The sequence below is a fragment of the Gigantopelta aegis genome, chromosome 3 (genome assembly GCF_016097555.1).
Source record: "Gigantopelta aegis isolate Gae_Host chromosome 3, Gae_host_genome, whole genome shotgun sequence".
Classification (NCBI taxonomy): Eukaryota; Metazoa; Mollusca; class Gastropoda; order Neomphalida; family Peltospiridae; genus Gigantopelta; species Gigantopelta aegis.
Window position 1 is genome coordinate 8,064,623 of NC_054701.1, and position 21,437 is coordinate 8,086,059.

The 21,437-nt window shown below is 38.1% G+C and overlaps 1 protein-coding gene and 1 long non-coding RNA gene across 2 annotated transcripts; both read right to left on the reverse strand.

Annotated features, from left to right (window-relative positions):
- Window positions 1-4,231: 4,231 nt before the first annotated feature.
- On the reverse strand, window positions 4,232-10,203 carry LOC121390052. The gene is made up of 2 exons (XR_005960150.1): window positions 10,042-10,203; window positions 4,232-5,054 (listed from the first exon to the last, which is right to left on the reverse strand). It is a non-coding gene; the product is annotated as an uncharacterized LOC121390052 (long non-coding RNA).
- Window positions 10,204-13,522: 3,319 nt separating this feature from the next.
- LOC121367298 lies at window positions 13,523-18,850 on the reverse strand. The gene is made up of 5 exons (XM_041491410.1): window positions 18,784-18,850; window positions 16,879-17,135; window positions 15,854-16,013; window positions 14,611-14,864; window positions 13,523-13,690 (listed from the first exon to the last, which is right to left on the reverse strand). Exons 1-5 carry the CDS (start codon window positions 18,848-18,850, stop codon window positions 13,523-13,525), a joined length of 906 nt encoding a protein of 301 aa, XP_041347344.1.
- Window positions 18,851-21,437: the final 2,587 nt, after the last annotated feature.

The window sequence follows — 21,437 nt, forward strand, 5'->3', positions numbered from 1 at the left end:
GATATATGGAGAATATAGAACTACCCCCGACCCGACTGGATGTTGTTCAAGAAACTCTCCGTAGATCACAGAAATTAGCCAGTGAGTGTGGTGAACGATATGCGATCGCCCATTATGACCTGGCTATTGCCAAGCCAGACTACAGATTCAAGCTCAAGAGACGCCAAAATTCGACAATGTGTTCGTTGCTTTGGCACATTACACATCATGATGACGTATTTTGCTTCTTTGGGATACATTGTGGAGTCATCCGGCGGCCCTGAAATGCTCTGTAACTCGGATGTCCTAGCCTCTGGTTCAATGCGTGGCTTCTTGGCGGGAAAGCATTTCAATCGCTGTAAACGCCTCCATCCCCTCCTTGCAACTGCTTTAGAGATTCTACATTTCCGTGGTTTTATCGAAAAACATGGAGGGATGTCAGATGAGATACTGGTGGTGTTACATGGGCTTGGAGCAAATGTCAACCCAGAGTCATTGTCGGCTATCCTACAATCTGATGCTTGCACAGGCTTATTAGAAAGATATGACGCATATTGTCTAGGCAGGGTGAACATGGCAAAACTGCGATGTTTTGGATGACATACATTGACCTTGTCAAACATTACTTCTTGTTGGATAGGGATTGTAGGACAAATGATGTCGACTTGTATATATATATATGCTCCTGGACAGATGCTCTCTGTGTTCTTTGCAACACATCGCCCCAACTATGCCAGATGGATGACACGATACCTATGCACATGGAGCATAGCCATCCAGGAATACGTTCAATATTTGAAGGAGGAGCCCTTTCTATCTGACGTACTTCAAAATCCTTTTCTCGCAGTGCTGTGGATTCAACGCTAGAACAAACTGTCAACAGGGACGCAGCTTCTAGACAAACTGGTATAGCTGCCTTCACACGATGTGTGAAGGCTAGGAAGCGATGGACAATAACTAGAACAGTGAGAGGAGCTGTTGTTGGATGCTTACTCGAGATGGCTGGTTTGACTTTTGGAGAAGAGATTTCACAGGAATTGAAACCATATAGAATCGTTAGGGACAACTCAGACCTGCAAAAGATCATGAAGGCCCTGGAGGACACACTTAACCCATTTCAGGACAATTTGTCAGACAAATTATTTTGCCTCACAACTGATTGTGCTGCCTCATCTGATGTGCAAAATGACCTCACAGGTATAGTGGACTTGGGCACTGCCTGGTGTGATCAATTTCAAGATGAATGCAAGGATGTCCCCAGTCGATTTGAAAGGCCAATCAAACGTCGTAAGATTAAGAACTTTGCAAGTGATACTGACAAAACCAAAGTTAAATCGAAGGATCAAACAATTTTGGAAGTCCGTTGCACGAGGGATATATTTGGCCGATTGTTGTTCCTTGCTGTAACGCAGAATCTGGACATGGCAACTGTCCTGTCATACCCTCTCACCCCTGTACCATTCGCACTTTGTCACATAACAGGTGCAATGAACAAAACAAACAAATCAGCCTTAATGGTCAAACTGGAAGGAAAGGGGGATTCAAACAAAGAACCCAATCTTGTGGATGTGTATGTCATTGATGCGATGTTCTTCTTGCGCATTCTGCCAGAGCTACCATCAACATTTGGTGGTATTGCAAAAATGAGGTGAGGAGGTGCACATTGTGTGTGATACATATCAAGAAGGTCCGCCAATCAAAAGTTATGAGCGTGAGGAACGTGGAAACTGTCAGGCAGCATACCAAGCCAGCACCGACCCGCTGATTTTCATAGAGCTCTACAATCGGCACCATTCAAAACTGCCCTGCTGAGATTCCTCAAAGATGAATGGAGATCAGTCACATATGTACCTGTGATGGAAGGTCATGAAGTCTACTTTGGGCTTGAACAGAGTTGCTACGTTTACACCACAGAAAATGGATTGATTCAGCAGAGAGAAGAGGACAAACTTTACAGTAGGCATGAGGACGCAGACACTCGTGTTGTCTATCATGTTGATGTCATCGCAAAAAAGTCACCTCATTGCCCAGTTGTGGTCGTCCATTCCTGCGATACAGATATATTTATTCTTCTTCTACATCATGCTGACACCATAGGTGCAACCCTTTGGATGGACACAGGAGTCAGTTCAAAGAATACAAGACATCTAATCAACATTTCCCAACTGGCTACAACACTTACACCACTTGTCTGCCGTGCTCTGTCAGCATTTCATGCGTTCACTGGGTGTGATTATACTGCGTCAGTCATGCGCAAGGGTAGACCATATGAAGGCATGGTTGAAAATGAATAATTTCTATCTGCATTTGCACTGCTTGGGACTTCAGACAAGATAGATTCTAAGGTGGCTGCTACCATTGAAGAATATGTTTGTTGCATGTATGGACTCAAATTTTTTTTGCAGAAGTAAATGAAGCCCGCCTTCTTCTCTTCAAGACATTGTATACACCAAAAAGACCAGAACATCCAATGGATAAAATAAAGTCAGCTGACCCTTGCAGTCTGCCACCTTGTAAACCGGTACTAGTGCAAAAACTGAAGCGTACGAACTATATTGCAAACATCTGGCGAAATGCAAACCTTGCCGAACCTTACCCGCGTCCACCCAAAGGGTATGGATGGGACATCGACGAGGGTAAACACTGTCTCACATTTGTGTGATTTGAAGGCCCCTAACGCCCAAACAACATTGAGATCGGACCGTTGGTTGATGCCAATCAGGCAGATATCGATGAGGAGGATGAGCTGTGATGATCAATGAAGACATATGCATTTCGTGTGAGAAATTACATTTGACAATTACGTTTTGAAGGAACAGTATAAGTATGTCCAACAAAATATCATTTACAACAGAAATATGGTGGTTATATCACAGCTAAAGGTGGTTAAGATCAATACGTCAAGTTTGATGTATGGTCAAGCGAAATCGTTAAAAACGTGATTTTCCCAAATTAATGTCCTTCTTTTGACTTTTGACCTGACCTTAACCTTTGGTCTATAACCAATGTCAGAGATTTAAAAACCTTCAGTGAACAATAATACATAGTCTGATATGAGAAAATCTAACCAGAACTCTTTATTAAATAAATACATGGGCACAAGTGAAAAGTGCCAAAATGTGTACAAATTTCTAGAGTCCAACCGTTAAGGAGATATAAGCAGTTTTCTTCAAAGTTTTCTTCACATTTCCCAGTTATTTTGAATTTCCAATGAATAAATTTTCATTACAGGATGAAAATAAATACCAATAATAATTTTTACTGACAACTATAGAAGAAATAAAACATTTAAGTAAAATTCATAAATTTGCACTTATTTGACCTTTGACCTTGACCTCCGACCTTATCCAGCAGCTGTGCAACGCAAGACTCACGTTTCTGAATGCGTCTTAGTATGATCTATCCAAAAATACCAATCAAACACGTGATCATTTCATGCAGATAAATCACCCCTGGCTCTTGTTCTATTAAAGATACTGTCCCAATTTGCTGCAACTGTTTAGATGTTTTTAACTGTTAGAACCTTTTATACGATTATAGTTTACGTATTGAATATATTTTCTTGTTTGGGATATCCATGTCTGGATATTCAATGTGTTTCTGGTCATCTTTATACTTATAACCGGCCTCGGTGGCGTCGTGGTTAGGCCATCGGTCTACAGGCTGGTACGTACTGGGTTCGGATCCCAGTCGAGGCATGGGATTTTTAATCCAGATACCGACACCAAACCCTGAGTGAGTGCTCCGCAAGACTCAATGGGTAGGTTTAAACCACTTGCACCGACCAGTGATCCATAACTGGTTCAACAAAGGCCATGGTTTGTGCTATCCTACCTGTGGGAAGCGCAAATAAAAGATCCCTTGCTGTTAATCGGAAAGAGTAGCCCATGTAGTGGCGACAGCGGGTTTCCTCTCAAAATCTGTGTGGTCCTTAACCATATGTCTGACGCTATATAACCGTAAATAAAAATGTGTTGAGTGCGTCGTTAAATAAAACATGTCTTTCTTTCTTTCTTTATACTTATATTTGATTTAATTTCTTATTATTTCCTTGTTTTCGTAATCACGTAATATAACAAGGATCAGAAACACATTTGATGCATCCAGACACTGATGTTCGAAACAAGAAAATGCATCTGATATTTCGTTACAAGACTTTATTAGTCGGGAATATTAACATGACAGCAAACTCGGGACAGTTTCTGTCAGGATACAAACAGCAGAACATTGTACTAACAACAAAAAAGCAATATCATATTTTCTGAGACATTTAATATCAAAACATTAATCTACACATTTGCTATACTTCTTACACATATATGTATTTTTAAACGTAGGATATTCACAATAGGCATACTTAAGTTAAATAAATTAACTAAATATATATGTTATACATACACATTCTATTTACAAAAGTATAAAAATGGTTACCTTCCATGGGCCTCGGAAGAAGGAGGTGGGGTGGTAGGGTGCACTGTCGCCACCTCCCCAACACACACCCACGACCACCCCCAATGCTGAAGATTACATATTCCCCAAGTTGAAAAGGAAATTAATATTATAACATCCCTCCCCCCACCACCTCTTCCCAAGTGCTGGCATCTTCCGACGCCTATAAAGGCTATGTCTTTGAATTAATATTAATATGCATTATGTTTCATTTTTATTTCACACAAACTGGCTCATCTAAATCAGAAATTCTAAAACATTCATACTGCTGTAATAGTTATGTTGTTTCTATACTGTTACCTAATGTTACGATGTCTGTAATTTCAGTACCACTCGACAGCTGTCTATGGTTTCTCATTTTCCTCTACCACTAGCTTTTTACACACTTACTGGCATATCCAACATGTATCAGACATCCAAATATTCTGACGTCATCATTGGGTAGTTGGAAAACCTAATATTTTATCCAAGACACACAGCTGAGCTACCTCCACTCCGTTTCTCACTACCAAATAAACGGAACCGGATGTTCCGTCACAGCGGGTCGTCGCGTGCCAGTACCGCGGGAAGGTCAAAGTGCGGCGGTTCCGGTTTGACACCTACCACAGTGGGTGGCTCAAGGCAGCCTGTGGAAACAAAAATTGGAGAGAAAAAGAAAGAAAAAAGAAAGACATAAAGACTGTGAATTCAAATATATTACATATATGATAATGCATTTACAACAATAAAGGCCTACTTATTATTGATGAGATTTATACTTCATATTAGACCACACATGCCAGATGCTGACCCACGGGAAGTGTGTTGGGGTGACACATAAACCCCCACCCCCCACCTCCGAAATATGAAGTGCCACGAAAAAACCCATGAATATAATAATATAATGCACTTCTTGGATTTTATTGTGGAACATCTAATTGGTGAGTTTGATGTGTCTTTGGAAGATTATTATATAGAGAGGGTCTAGTAGACTTTAGTGTAATGTATATGCTGTAGGTCCCCTTCTTAAACGTTGCATCCCCTCCTTAAACACTGGAGATGCCATGTTCAAACTTTGCACCACCTCGCTTGAAAAAGTCTGCATCTTTAACAGATTTAACTTTGGATAAAAAAAAAGAAAAGAGAAAAGCTGTCATATTTCTCCATTAGCAAGATCTCGTTTACAGGACAGCATATACCACAGCCTTTGATCAACCAGTCGTGGGGTATTAGCTGGGATGAAAAAACCCGAGCAGCACCTCGCGTGAATGCTTTCTACTGACTGAGCTAAATATCGCCCTTGTGACATACAGGGTCTTAATAATCAAGACACAGCTAAGACAAGATGAGAACTGATCTAGCTAAAAGAGGGTCTTTAAACTAGCAAATGCACTTTAATAAACGTTTTAATCTTTTCCCCAATCTAATTAAAATTAGCTCCACTGGTTAATTACTATTCCCTGTTGATCTAACAGCACCCCGTTGGAGCTCATGTCCAGTTGACCTTTCATTCGACCAATCAAAACCTAACTTGCAAAATCATGCTAGTGATTTAAAAAGAATTTGAAAACATTCGGGATTATGCCGAGGGTATACGAAATGATTCGGGTGAATTACGAAGTATGCAGAAAACTAATTTCAATATAAAATTTTATATAAAATTCGTTTCAAGACGAAAAAAAACCGTAATGGTATAGCCATAAAATCTGTTTACACTATTATCCTGTTCAATTATTTAGACCCAAAGTTTTTTGCAAATGTTACGTTTATTTCCTATTCGATATTTGTTTTCTTTGCATTTACATGAAAACAAACCCAAACCCTGACAGGTTTTATATACAAATCATCATATAAAATGCACGAAGTTGACTTAATTCCACTTTTTAAAAATCTCTGTGTCGTTTGAATGCACGTTATTTCGCCTATAAATAACTAAGGTCATTTGCATATCAAAAGCATCATTCTATAGTGCGTTTCAAACTAATGTTCGGTTCTATCGTCCTATCGGCACAAATCGTAGTATGACCTATATTTAAGAAAATATCTGTAAACATGAAGCAGTCGCGGATTCAGGTGGGGAGTTCAAGTAACAGAACCTCAGTTTGAAAAAAAAATATGTATCAAATATTATAATTATATTGTGGAATACACAAGCGCGCGCGCTGAAGGGAGAGACAGACAGACACAGAGAGAGAGAGAGAGAGAGAGAGAGAGAGAGAGAGAGAGAGAGAGAGAGAGAGAGAGAGAGAGAGAGAGAGAGAGAGAGAGAGAGAGAGAGAGACGTCATTTATGTAACGACGCACTCAACATATTTTAATCTATGGTTATATGGTTATAGGGAGAGAGAGAGAAGAATATGGTATGCATGCGATTGGTGGAGGTGTGACCCTCTGCACAACCCCAACCCCACTTAAGGCTTCTTTTGTATATGGAGCGGGACGTAGCTCAGAGGTAAAGCGTTCGCTCATGGTAGGTCGACTGATCGATCCCACATGGTGGACCCATTAGGTTGTGTCTAGTTCCAGCCTGTGCACCACAACTGATGTATAAAGGCTGTGGTATGTGCTATCCTGTCTATGGGATGGTGCATATAAAACGTCCCTTATTGCTTATCAAAATTGCTTATCGGAATCAGTGGCCCATGTGGCGAAAGCGAGTTTCTTTCTCATTGTCATAATGCTCCTTAACCGTTTTGTCTGACGCCACATAAACGTATATCAAATGCGTTGAGTGTGTCGTTAAATAAACATTTCTCTCGTATGTATGTGTAGTCTATATGCATTTCTAGTCGATTAGTTTATAGGTTGTTAGGTTGTTTGATAGTGAATGATATGGAAATAAATTGTTTTTGGTGTTAAAGAGTTCATGCATACATTAAAGTAATACTCCTGATGGGTATGGAGAAATAACTTAATCAGTCGACAAACTCATTTCTTCATCACTATCTTCGTTAAGGGGGACTATCACAGGGGGTATTTTATTTCTTATAAAATTATTTTGTTTTCTAAAATCTTCTTCGATCTTTATTACATGTTTAACTGCGTCAGAGAAGTGTGTAGGTGTGACAGAGTTCAATGCATGTGCAAGTTCTCTCCGCACCGTGGTCATTTTACCATCATTATGACGAGCTATGTGCCCTTTGACTTGACTCCAGATCATTTCTATCGGATTGAGTTCAGAATGTCTTGGCGGCAGTCTTAGACACAAGTGCCCATGGCGTTCAGCAATGTCATCAGTAACAAATTGCTTTGCACATTTGTTACTTTTCACAAGTTCATAAAGAACTGGCTTTGTCATATTACTCTCAAAAGGTATATTTTTGTTTCGTAGCCACGACTGAATTTCTTCCTTTTTAGCGTTTAGTGCAGGACATCGTGTAATCTCAGTTAATTTGTTGTGGTAGCTTGCGTTATCCATGACGATAACAGAAGGTTCTGGTAGAGAAGGCATAAGTTGTTCTTCAAACCATTTGATGAAATTGCCATGATTCATCTCACCATGATAGTCTCCGTCTGTTTTTTTAGCCTCAAAGATCAATTCACAGCCATCTATCAATCCATATTTATCACAGCCAGCATGACAAATAATAAGTCTTTTTCCCTTCCCAGTCACCGAACAGAGTTTAGGAACTCGATCAGCAGCGTCTGATTTCGGCAGGTGATTGGCGGTACTTGTGCCCGGGTGGATATCTGTCCAGTGGTGGGATGCTGTGTGGTTGACATTCACCCAGGTCTCATCTTGATACACTATAAATACCCCTGTTCTCGTAAACTGGATATTTCATGGAGATAGGACAGTCTCCTATCTGATATATTGGCGTCATCAAAAATCACTTTTCCGGTTGTAGACATATGTTGGTATTTAAAATCGAGGTCATGGAGTGTTCTTCGTAAAGTTGATATGGATATGTTGATTCCACATTCCTCCCTTAAAGCCACGTTAATCTTATGTAATGTAGGTAATTCGCTCTCTCTATAAAATCTGTATACTCGTCGTCTAATAACATCTTTATCAAATAAATCGATGAGTTTTCGGTCGCGTTTTTTAACAGTGATTTCTGTGCTTGGATTCGTAGAGCTTAGATTTTTCACAGTTCTTTTTACTGTTGAAACCGAAACTTTAAGTGCAGCGGAAACTCGATGGACAATTCGATAAGAAGCATACCTAGGTCTACCGCGCTGATATTCATCTTCAAAATAATCGAAAACGTTCTTAATACACGATTTTACATCAACTGAAGTGTTTTTCGATTTACCCATATTTTTCCTCAAATAACAATAACAAGAATGTCGACTAATACATTTTCAATGAATTTATATACCCTACCTAATTTGTATTTTACGTGGTTTACACATTGCTACAATAGCACGTGCAGTCATAGATCGAAATAATGATGTTATTGACCAAGCAATGCTATCGTATTTTGAATATTCAGGGCTGTGTCTGCGGGATGAAAAAGTGGTTGAACCCATACGAGTCCGAACAATAGCCCTTTGGTTTTTCGCATTACAAATGTAACACCCCACCCAGCCCCTAGCACCACCCTAAATACTATATATATATATATATATATATATATATATATATATATATATATATATATATATACGTATGAGTTCCCAATTTAGAGGCAAATTAAATAACATTTTTATTATTATTTGATGTTGGTGGCCTTTGACATTTTATCCCCCCCCCCCCCCGGTCTTCTGGGTCCGGCCCTGCATTATAAATTTGGAAAGCACATTCTGCGGTGTGTGAGGTGATTTGTGTTTATTACTGTGCTACACCTCAGTTGTGTTAGGTTAGGTATGGTATGCTAATATATAATTGATATAATAAAATAAAAATACATAATACATTATCTAAATGTATTAAATATTATGCACCTACAAGAAAGGGTTACATGTTCTGTTTGTTTACATCTATGTTTAACGGAAAGATTAGACAATGCTGTTACACACTGCAAAACAATAATAACCTTGATTTAGTGAAACAAGCTATAATGGCCTTCACGTAGCCTCAGATCCCAATGTTTTGATATGCAAATGACCGTAGTTATTTATAGGCGAAATAACGTGCATTCAAACGACACAGAGATTTTTAAAAAGTGGAATTAAGTCAACTTCGTGCATTTTATATGATGATTTGTATATAAAACCTGTCGGGGTTTGGGTTTGTTTTCATGTAAATGCAAAGAAAACAAATATCGAATAGGAAATAAAGGTAACATTTGCAAAAAACTTTGGGTCTAAGTAATTGAACAGGATAATAGTATACAATCCATAGTTTATTACTGCACTTTCCCACTGTTTTTTAATGTTGAAATAGACCAACAAGTTCGCCTTTTGCATAACTGGTAGACCAGTAGAGCTAATTTCAATCAGATTGTCTTTTCCCCAGCCTAGCCCCAATCCTCCCACCAACACCTCATCCCCAATAGCCGCATCCACCAATGTACTGCCTTAGGGTGGCTGTTTAACACACGTTTCACTGTACTGTTCTGGAACATATTAAAAAGTGTATTCATATGAAATGTCTAGCAAACTGTGAGCTCAACTTACATCGTAGTTCGTGAAAAGATATTCTGAATCCTTAAAGTGGTAACGTCGGGACAGGAATGTGGCATACACTCACCCTGTCCGTATTCTGTGTCCGGGGGTCGCGCGAACGCCTCGGCCACCCAGTGCAGCGGCCCGATGGGGAAGCGCGTGGACATGCTGATGAAGGCGACTCCCAGGGCGATCAGCGCGTCGATCGTGGCGATGAAGACGGTGAAGCCCTTGGCAGCGGCCAGGCCCCGGAGTTCGCTCTTCGTGCTCTCGATGGATTCCCAGACTGAAAGACACAGTTGGTTTTAAATTACTTTCATTGATCACATGATGTGGCCCTTGCGCGTGCTGTAACCTCACCGTGGTGCAGGGGTGTAACATTCTCTTTGAGAATGGCCAATACAGCACAAATTGAAATTTTGAGTAAAAGTCAGTATCTATCTGTGATATTTGTATGTTTGCACAGTCAGGGCGACCAACTTTCCGGAATTTTCCGAAAAATTTGGAATTTTTAACCCATATCCGGAATTCCGGAATTAATGCCAAATATCCGGAATTTTTTCCAAAGTCGCTATCATTATTTTTGGGGGAAGCAACCATACTGAATAGATTTTAAATTTTCTATATTTTTAAATCCCAAGTTTATTAAACAAGAGTTTATCATTTTGCATTCTCCATTGCAACCTGAACTTGGTATTATCGACTGTTTTGTGCTATTACTAAGACGTTTGTCTACTGGCTGTATTTGTCAACAGCCGACCAATGAAAATGTTTTTGACAATCGAGTAAACTGAAGCCATGTATGAAATTTTTCTTACTTGCTATGTAGTTTATGTATTCATTTTAAAGATATTTCAAATATCATACAGTAATTACTACGGGACAGACATCGGTTGCGATGCATGCAACTTCGCCACGATATGTAAAAAACCTGAACATATAACAGAATACTTGCGATCATACGAAAACAAAAGAAACGGATCCATAATTAAATTCTTAAATTCTTTTCGTATGCTTTCAAGTGCAACATTTCACTAAATACCATTTGGCTACCAGTAATCTGTAACACATTCATGCCATTAATATTAATTAATTAATATACCTACCGATCTTGTTTTATTCAAGTAAGTAAAACTATAAAAAAATAATTTTTACAAACCATTGTCAGAAAGAAAGAAAGAAATGTTTTATTTAACGACACACTCAACACATTTTATTTACGGTTATATGGCGTCAGTCATATGGTTAAGGATATTGAGAGAGGAAACCCGCTGTCGCCACTATATGGGTTACTCTTTCCGATTAGCAGCAAGGGATCTTTTATTTGCGCTTCCCAAAGGCAGGATAGCACAAACCATGGCCTTTGTTGAACCAGTTATGGATCACTGGTCGGTGCAAACGGTTTACACCTACCCATTGAGCCTTGCGGAGTACTCACTCAGGGTTTGGAGTCGATATCTGGATTAAAAATCCCATGCCTCGACTGGGATCCGAACCCAGTACCTACCAGCCTGTAGAACGATGGCCTAACCACGACGACACCGAGGCCGGTCAAACCATTGTCAGATTTTGCCACGAAACGTGCTACGCTAATAGTAATGTAAGCCTAATGCAGATAGATAGCCAGTCTTGATGTGGGTACCAGACGTTTCGTCCCCGATTCAGTTAACCACAATTTAGTTCGACCCCACTGATGAAATAGTGCAAATGTGGCAATGTACCTACATAAAAATAACATTGGTCCCAAGTTTGTTACTTTATTACTAATCTGTTGGTGGGAGTGAAATTGTACTACACTATTTTCTAATAAAGTGGGGCTTTCAGGGGGTTTTTTGTGGTGATGTTTGGTCTGTGTGTGTGTGTGTGTGTGTGTGTGTGTGTGTATGTGTGTGTGTGTGCGTGCGCGCGCGCGTGCGTTCGTGTGATAATGCTGTTAATTGCTGTACTAGGTATAGTAACTTTTATTTACACTCATGAATATATTTACTAGACAAGCCATAAAGTAGGGCTATGCTTAAAAAGGAAGTAGAAAAATTCTGCCACTTATATGGACTGATTTAAACTTGAATATTTTTTTTAATATGTCAAATATGGCGCTGTTTAAATTATTTTTTATATTTTTGAAAATGGCGTTTTCGCGTGGCTTAAACTATTGCTTTGAAAGGGGCGTTCGCGCGCTTAAAAATGAAAATACCAGAAAATTCTGGGAAAATATTTCATTAGGTTGGTCGCCCTGCACAGTTCTTTACACTGTTTTTATTTGGATCTTGAATTTTTCTATTGATGTTGATCATCACTTTATTTGTTTGCATTACCATAGTTTGACACCCAATAACCGATGTATTTTTCGTGCTGGGGTGACGTTAAACATTCATTCATACATTCATTCATTCATTCATTCATTCATTCACATGATGTGGAAAAGTCCGGGGCACCCTCCCCCCCCCCCCCCCCTTTCAGTTATCTAGACTGTTCAGGATAAAGATTAATGGTTAATTGTTAACGAGAGAGAAGTTGGTGTACCTTCTCAATCCTGTCCCTTGGCGGAGGACCCGGCATGGGTCGACGCCTGCGCCAATGGCAGGCGTGCGCTACAGCAGCTTGTTCTGAATGTGCACGTTAAACCCTATGACGTGACCTGACCTTCTCAAAGAGCCATTAAAATGTACTCTGGGTGGGAGCTGGAGCTGGGGTGTAATTGCTACTAACAGCTCTAGGCCAGTCACGTTACTCTGAGATAACGCATGTGATACTTGACTGCCTCGGTGTGGTATATTCTGTCTGGGAGAAAGCGATCCCTTGCTGCTTTGTCGAAAGGAGTAGCCTATGTGGCGGCAACGGTGTTTTTCTGTTTCTCGTAAACATCAAAGAGTGGCAGTTTAAAATGGTCTAAGGTGTAGTTAAACGAACATTCCTTTTCATTTCTTTGTCTCAACGTTACTTTATTATTCAAATTACTTTCACCCATCACATAGAAATGTAGTCCTGTTTCACAAATTTTAATACGCCCGGTAGATGATGCTTATTCATAATAGGCGTGCTTGAACCTCTTTCGGATACAAGCATACTAAAATTTAATGTTAAGACCCATAAAACAAGAGTTAAATATAGAATTACTGACCGATATTGGATTTGTTAAAGGCTCAGTCTTTTGTGGATTTTTTTACATTATTTTGTGTGTAGATGGTCGGAACCTACTTTTGTTATTGTTTTTATAAAATTGATGAAGTAATTGCTTTATATTACTGATCAGATATTTCATAATTTGTCAAATTATTATTATTATAAATAATTATGAAATAACAGGCGACATCACAGAGTCGCTGTACTTAAAACTATTTAAAATAATATACGTCGTAACAGAGTGTATGCCATGTTTTTAATCTGATTTCCAGGATCCCCATTTTAAGGCTCACATTTTATACTTTTCACGCACACGCAAACACACACACACACAAGCACGCATACCGATTGGCTAAAGAAATACAGTTCTGAAACGTATTCTACTGTAATTCGGTTTATTCAATTGTAGTTTTCTATACACAAAAATTTATTAAGAATTTAAATCAAAATGCATGTACAATAATTCCAGACTTACATGGTGTCCATTTGCTGGTGACCTGGATTTCGAAGAAGCCTCCGTTTGGTCTTGTTCTTGTTAAGATAAAGGTCAAGGTTTTATGCTCGGAACACACTTCCGTCAGTTCTGTCGGATCCGTGTTGCAGTCATATCTCTGTAATTGTCACGATATAATGACATTTCTCTTCGTAATAATACACTATTATCACAATTACGTTTATTGCCTGAAAATATAGCCGAAGCACCTACTGCTAGTGATTAATGGCTTTGTTAAAACAACTTTTAGACTGCTTTTTGCAGAGATTTTAAAACTGTGAATGTTTTGTGTTGGGGTTTTTTAGACTGGAAACCAGTGTCGTAGGGAGGGGGCACGGGGACCATGTCCCTTCACCCTCCCCTCCCCAATCCCCAATCAAACTTTTTTTAAACTTAAATTTTATAAAATCATCACACGTTCATATATACATACATATATACATGGTAGCGAGTCGTGGACTTTGTAAAAAAATCCTTTTCGGATTTCTTGTACTGAGATATGGTTTTAATTAGGTAAAACTGTTTTGTCATTCAGATTTAAGACTTGCAGTCTACACTTGACTTTAAATACCACACAGTGTCCATTTTCAGGAGACAACCTGCGCTGGTAATAACAACAAAATCAATTAAAAGTAAATAATAATAATAACCGGCCTCGGTGGTGTCGTGGTTAAGCCATCGAACATAACGCTGGTAGGTAGCCTACATGGTTCGCAGCCCGGTACCGGCTCCCACCCACAGCGAGTTTTAACGACTCAGTGTGTAGGTGTAAGACCACTACACCCTATTCTCTCTCTCTCACTAACCACTGACAACTAGCAGCTAACCCACTGTCCTGGACAGACAGCCCAGATAGCTGAGATATGTGCCCAGGACAGCGTGCTTGAACCTTAATTGGATATAAGCACGAAAATAAGTTGAAATGAACTGAAAATGAAATAATAACAAATAATTAATAATAATAATAATAATAATAATAATAAATAACAACAATAATAATAATAATAAATAACTAATAATAATAATAATAATAATCACCGTGGAATTTGTGTTATAGTACTGCTTGTCCACCTGTGTTATTGTTAGCTCTTGACTGCACTCTGATGACAGGTTAAAATATAAGAAAGTAACACACACGCGGGTGTATTCCTCCGCGCTGTCCGCCGTCACCGATACCTCGCACGTCGCCGGAAGTGCGTCAACTTCCGGAAAGCGGTGAGTTTCTAGCTGCAGGGACCCTTGTTTTGGTAGTGTGTGCGTGATCTCACATTGTTCAGCTGAGTCCATGAAATCTGTAAAACAAAATTGAACAGTTTCTAGAAAAATACCGGTAGTTAATTATCCATTAAAGAGACATTCCTGAGTTTGCTCCATTGTAAGATGTTTTCTACTAATAAAATATTTCTACGATTAAACATACATATTCAATATATTTTCTAGTTTAGAATATCAGTGTCTGTATATTCAATGTGTTTCTGGTCGTATTAATATTTGTAAGAAGCCCAAACTGGATTTTATCTTTAAATAATTTCGTACGTACGAAAAAAGTATATTTATGGAAATAAAATGAAATTTAACTTAGTACAAATATTAGAACGATCAGAAACACCTTTAATATACAGCCACTAATATTTTTTGCCAAAAAAATATGTTTGATATGTAATTACAGTCGTTAAAAAAGTCTTTGTTAGTCGATAACATCTTAAAAAGTGCAGCAAACTCAGGAATGTCCTTTTGAAATGGGTATGCGAAAAGTTGATTCTTATGGAATTTAATTCTATCAAAAATGTCGAAGGTGGTAGAGGGTTAGGGAGGGGGTGCTTCCCTAAAGGCTGCACATAGAACTGAATAGACAGACCATGTAATGTATGGCCTTTATTTTGAGAATTGCGTCTCTGTTGTACCTCATGAATAAGTAAAGAGTAGTGATATTTCAAATTATATGTGGCGAACTTGGCTATTTTCCTTTTTGTTCATTCGTTTGTTTGTTTGTTTGGTTCTTTGTTTGTTTTCAAATTAAGCTTTGCTTTTCTTATTTAATTTATACATAGGCTAATGTTTTCCGGGTACCTTAAAACAATATTAGTGTATCCTAACACGTCATTTCTATGTCATGCCTGGACCTGTTGGTCACTTTAAACTTGAGGTCTATCCCCGGGTACCTTAAAACAATATTAGTGTATCCTAACACGTCATCTCTATGTCATGCCTGGACCTGTTGGTCACTTTAAACTTGAGGTCTATCCACAGGTCTCTCGAAACAGTATTGGTGTATACTAACACGTCATTTCTATGTCATGCCTGGACTTGTTTGTCACTTTAAACTTGAGATCTATTCCCGGGTCTCTGTCGGAGGGCAGGCCGTCCGTGACGAGGGCCATCGTGAGGATCTTCTCGTCCGTACACCAGCTGCCCGGTCTGTAGTGCTTCTTCGTGTATATCTACAACAGAGCAGAAACCCGTTACAGATATATTTCTTTCAGCAATTATCTAGCGGATGACATGGGGCAAGAGGTTACGTAGCAGTTCCCCGAAATACGAACAAGTTCCTCTTTTCAATTTAAACTGCACTTTATTGTCTAGCTAAAGAATATCCTGTAACGCTGTATTATAATTCCAGTTTGTTTCAGGAAGGTATGGCCCTGTTTTTAAAACGACATATATACTGATTTACTCACACCAGCATATAATATAGCGACGACCAGATTTGAACAAGTCGATTTGTATGCAAGGTATAGTCAAATCTGTCTACGAAGGTACGTACAAGGTCGTTTGATCAGAGGTTAATGCACAGGCTCCCATTTTTATACATTATTTTGCCCGCATTAAACCTAAACAGTTGTAGCGTTGCAAATAAATCACTACACATTTTTACACGAATTACAATTAATATTGTGAATAGAATTACGGAAATATGTTTTCATTGATTTTGCACGGTTTCGAAGATTTTGTCCAGCTTTGGGGGAGGGCAGTTGCTTCCACCCACTCCCGCTTATGAGTTACAGCCATGTGGTCATATGTTACGGTCATGTTATCAAAGGTTACAGTCATGTCATAGGTTACAATTATGACATTGTGGTCAGGGGTTAGGGTCATGTGATTAAAGGTTATGTCATAGGTTACAATAATGACATTGTGGTCAGGGGTCAGGGTCATGTGATTAAAGGCTATTGCCATGTTGTCCTAGATTACGGCCATGTGATGAGAGTTGTAAACAATATAGCTGGCCCCAATATACAATCATGGCTACGCCAATGAGTCCATCTAAAGACTTATATAAACAAAATATCCAGTACAGTGTAGTACCCTTTCTGGTCTGTAAGGCGACGTGTAGAACTTGAGCACGACGTCTTTAGAGATGATCTCAATGTTGAAGACGTTCACGCAGAGCACGTGGTCTTCCACGTCAGTCATGAATGACATACGACACGCCCCCTGGTAGTTGCGCCACCACGCCTTGCCTCCGCGTTTCTTCTTACTGTTGGCTATGACCGTCCACACCTCACTGAACGTGTCCACCCTGTAGAGCACATCCGGGCAGTTGTGCGAAATATCAACAGTAACTGCAAAATGAAAGTCAGGAACAGAATAATTGAATGTACACTGCGGTAATTAGGGATCAAAGGAAATAGTTACCGTAACCACCACCACCACCAGTATTATCTGAACAACTGACCTACAAAATAAAGATATTTTTATTTAAAATGTGCATTGATTGCATGTTTATGTACACGTAGGTCAGTAAGACACATTACTGTAGTTTACTTACGAGCTTTACGTTGACAACCATTTATACGTCATACTATATTTATATTCAAAATGTATTTCAATGAAATATCACATTTACAATATTAATTTGAAAATAAAGAAAAAAAACCTAGGTTGGTGAAAATAGAATCAGTTTTTGTTTTTCTGAGACGTGATGTGTATACACATGTATCATGTTTGTAAGAAGACAAAATCAGTCTTGTTAAAGCTGCTGGTGATAATGAGTGATAATTGTGATTTGGGGTTTTCTAATACGCTTTCTGTGAAAAGTCATGACCTGTCCTGTGTCACTCCCCTTTCTGACTGGAACTGACAAAAGAAAAATATGTCTATCGGTGTGTCGTCGAATATAATCACAAATAGTCTTACACGATTCATCTCTTATTTTCTTGTACTTAACGTAATTTTATACTGACCCCATATATAATAAATCACTCATTCGGATAGAATTCTGATCGGTTCTTTTAAAGCTAGGGTGACGTTTTTCTCCAGCCAGGCGCAATATTTCTCTGTATCGATTATCCTTGCCTGTCATATTGCGTCATAGATGCCGGTTTTCGTTTTGATTTTCATACTATTTGAAGGATCGTTCAAAATTATACTTTTTAGTTGGGCTTTGCTTTATAAAGAGAGTTTTAGATTCGTAAAGTTGTGACTTAAATACTAGTGAATTGAGTCTCATTGAAATTATGTCCAGTAATTATTAAGGCAAGGCAAGGCACGAACGATATCAATAGTTGTGAGAGGTAAGGTCGGTAGAACCTTATACAAATAGTATGGTGATTCAAAATAATCAGTTATGAAAGCATGTCGTGTCACATGACTCCGTTTGAATACGATAAACTTCATTCAAATTTGTATGACACTTTAACGATCATAGTTTTGTCTAGCTTCGATCAGAGATCTTTATTCACGCATTTCGTATTTAATATTAATTTTCTTCACAATTTTTGGTAAATGATGCTTACATATAATTAGTTAAACTTTCACGACAGGGTTTGGTGAAGGGATTGTTTTATATTTGTGTATTTTGACGAATCCTATTCTCAAGTTTTAAGTAAATGCTTATTTATAATTATATAACTGTTGATGACCATCTTATTCTCAAACTGTTTTAGGTATGCTTGTATAAAGGTTTCTCAAGAATCAATCATTTCCTCAAGCTTTCTACAAAACGCAAGGCTTCTTCAAGCAACAGTTAGGCATTCTTGTATAAAACGTTTTTAAGTTTCAACAATCATTTTTTTCATAAGCTTTTGTTGGCAACGACCATGACATACATACAGTTTATAATATTTTTTGTTTTTAAATCTGTATCATATTATATTCATCCATATTACAAAGTATTTTATACACTAATCTTTGCAATAACTCGAAAGGTTCAGTAAATGCAACACTACAACAGTAACAGAAGATCAAATCCTCAAGTCGCAGTATACTTACGTAGGTCTCCATACACATCGCTGTTACACAACCCCACCACGAGGAGAATACTCAGACCTAAATTCATCGCAGATTTCCTGCTAACAAGACGCCTCTCAAAAATTCTTCTTAGTATTTCCTAGAATAGGTGGTGTATTCACAGTTATATACGTCCAATAAAAATATAAACATGAGATTTTCTGGTGCCTTCTCTGCCTCTTCTTTTGGTGGTATGTGGCACTAGAAACGGATTACACGTGTAACACTTCTAACACTAGGCAAAAGTAACACTTTTGACGATATTGGCAGCAGAACAAAAGAGCTGGAGGAAATGTTGATGGCACTTCTGTTGAATAGCAATCGATGGACCCTGTGGCTCGTTGGTATTCAGTTATTCATTAGATCTGTAAGCAAACTTCTTCCCTGTGGCAAATCGCTATTGGAGATCAAACGCTAATAGAACTGATATCTCCCCACTCATGGAATGAAGTCTTATTAACGACGTAATCCCTAGTGCGTTTTTATGTTGTTGTTTTTCTTTCATTTCTGATCTTTATTTTAACCTTCTGTTTTTCTTTTGGTGGTTAAGTTTTTTGGTGGGTGTGTTGGTTGCTTGGTTGTTATTTTCCTTTTTAATTAATTTTAAGTAACCTTTTATTGTTTTTAAAGTTATATTTGTTTTCAAATACAAAAATTTTCATTTATTTAATTTTTAATTTAACAAAAATTACATCATTTAATCAGCATATAGCTAAGCAACAATAAATAGGCAGGCAGACAGGCAGACATACGAACGGACAAACAGACAAATGGACGAAGGGAGGCAGTGGTGTATATAGATAGGGATGGAAGCATGGATTGGTCGATCGATCAGTGGATGGATGGATGGATGGATGGATGATGTATGGATGGATGGATGGACGGATCGATCGATCGATCGATGGGTGGCGAGATGTAGAACATATTGGCTAGTGTGACCTGTTTGTAATCACAGCAATTTTATAATATGAGACGAGGATCAATATGTTGTAATTACTTGCAGAGGAATTGTATAAATGAATATCACACACGATTACATTGTGTCCAAATAGATCGCCTCCTAATCCACCCAATACCACAAGACTGTTACGCCGTGTCGGCGGCCAGTCTCTCTGACGTGATTTCTAAATTCTATGAATGTTGACAAGATAAAGCGTTGATTTAATGACCTTTTCCGAGATTCTGTAATTATTGTCCTTCGTGAGTTTGGTTCCAGATTCGTCTGCAGCACGTACCAAGGTCAGAACGGTTTAAGCAGTATGGTTGTACCTTGAATTGGACATTGATATGATGCGTTAGGTGATGAACAAAAAATGGCAATTAATATTATTATAGCAGTAGTTACAACAAAAGGCTGTATAAAAGGAAAAGCAAGACTATTAATAATATGCAGGGACTTGCGAAGGATAAACAACAATGTTATATAATTTTCACCCTATTCCGATTATTAAAAGTCGAAATTGTGCTGGAAATGTTTCAATCGTTATCATTATATTTCACTTACACACATACTACATACTTACATTAAAAGATATAGATTTGAATATTATAACTTAAAGTAAAATACATTACAGAATATATATACATGTAGTTCAAACATGGGCTACATACTTATAAACATACATATAGAATTAAGTAGTCAAATGAAACACGATTACATCAGAAATAAAAGGCCTAAAAGCTCTCTCTCTCTCTCTCTCTCTCTCTCTCTCTCTCTCTCTCTCTCTCTCTCTCTCTCTCTCTCTCCGCATTTAACCATCTCTATCAGTATGTCTTTCTTTCTTTCTTTCTGTTTCTCTATATGTCTGTCTCGCTGCAATGTTCTGTCGTGACTAGGTTTAACTGTTATCTTTGCTTCGTACACGATTCATGCACTATCAAAGAAGACACCGACTTAAGATTTCTTTGTTTTATCTGGTTGATCACAAACTTGCAAATCAAGTGCTTTTAGCCAAAGCGGATCACGGGTTGGAACATCTAATACCATTTAAAATACAGTTTGACTTTTTAATGACGTAAGAGTGATTCTATCTGACTCCTTTTACTAACACCGCCTTAATACACATGTATATACGTGAAAAAAAATTAATACGAAATATTAGTCATTGGTTTAAAGACACAGCTATTGATGCTATTTTGGGTTGCTTCTAAAGCATCTCAAATTACTTTCTATATAATGTGCTTATTTTTGGTGCTTCTTTCAGTGTTTTGCTATTGCGAACAAAGTTATAATGATGTTAATGTTAATATTGTCGCCTCTTATATTATAACACTATTATAGTATAAGTTAACAAATTTGTTTCCGATCCTTTTGTTCTATGTACAATTAAAAAATAATATGTTTTTAATTAATCAGACATGTTTTGTTAAAACTAAAGTATTTTGGTTGTAAGACAATTCCTGGTTTTAAAGAGAGAATTAGGACTACCGCAAGCCAAATTGGGCCCCGGTGCGGTAAAATGGTTGAGAGGCAATTTTATCACAATGGCTGTGGACGAAACTTAGATTCACGGACTCGTTCTAACTTTTTCGGTTCTTTTTTCTGGAGAACAACTTGTTCTTATTACTTATATATCTGTAAACTAATATCTTGTTGTTGTTGTTTTTAAACTATACATGTAGTAGTATATATTCTC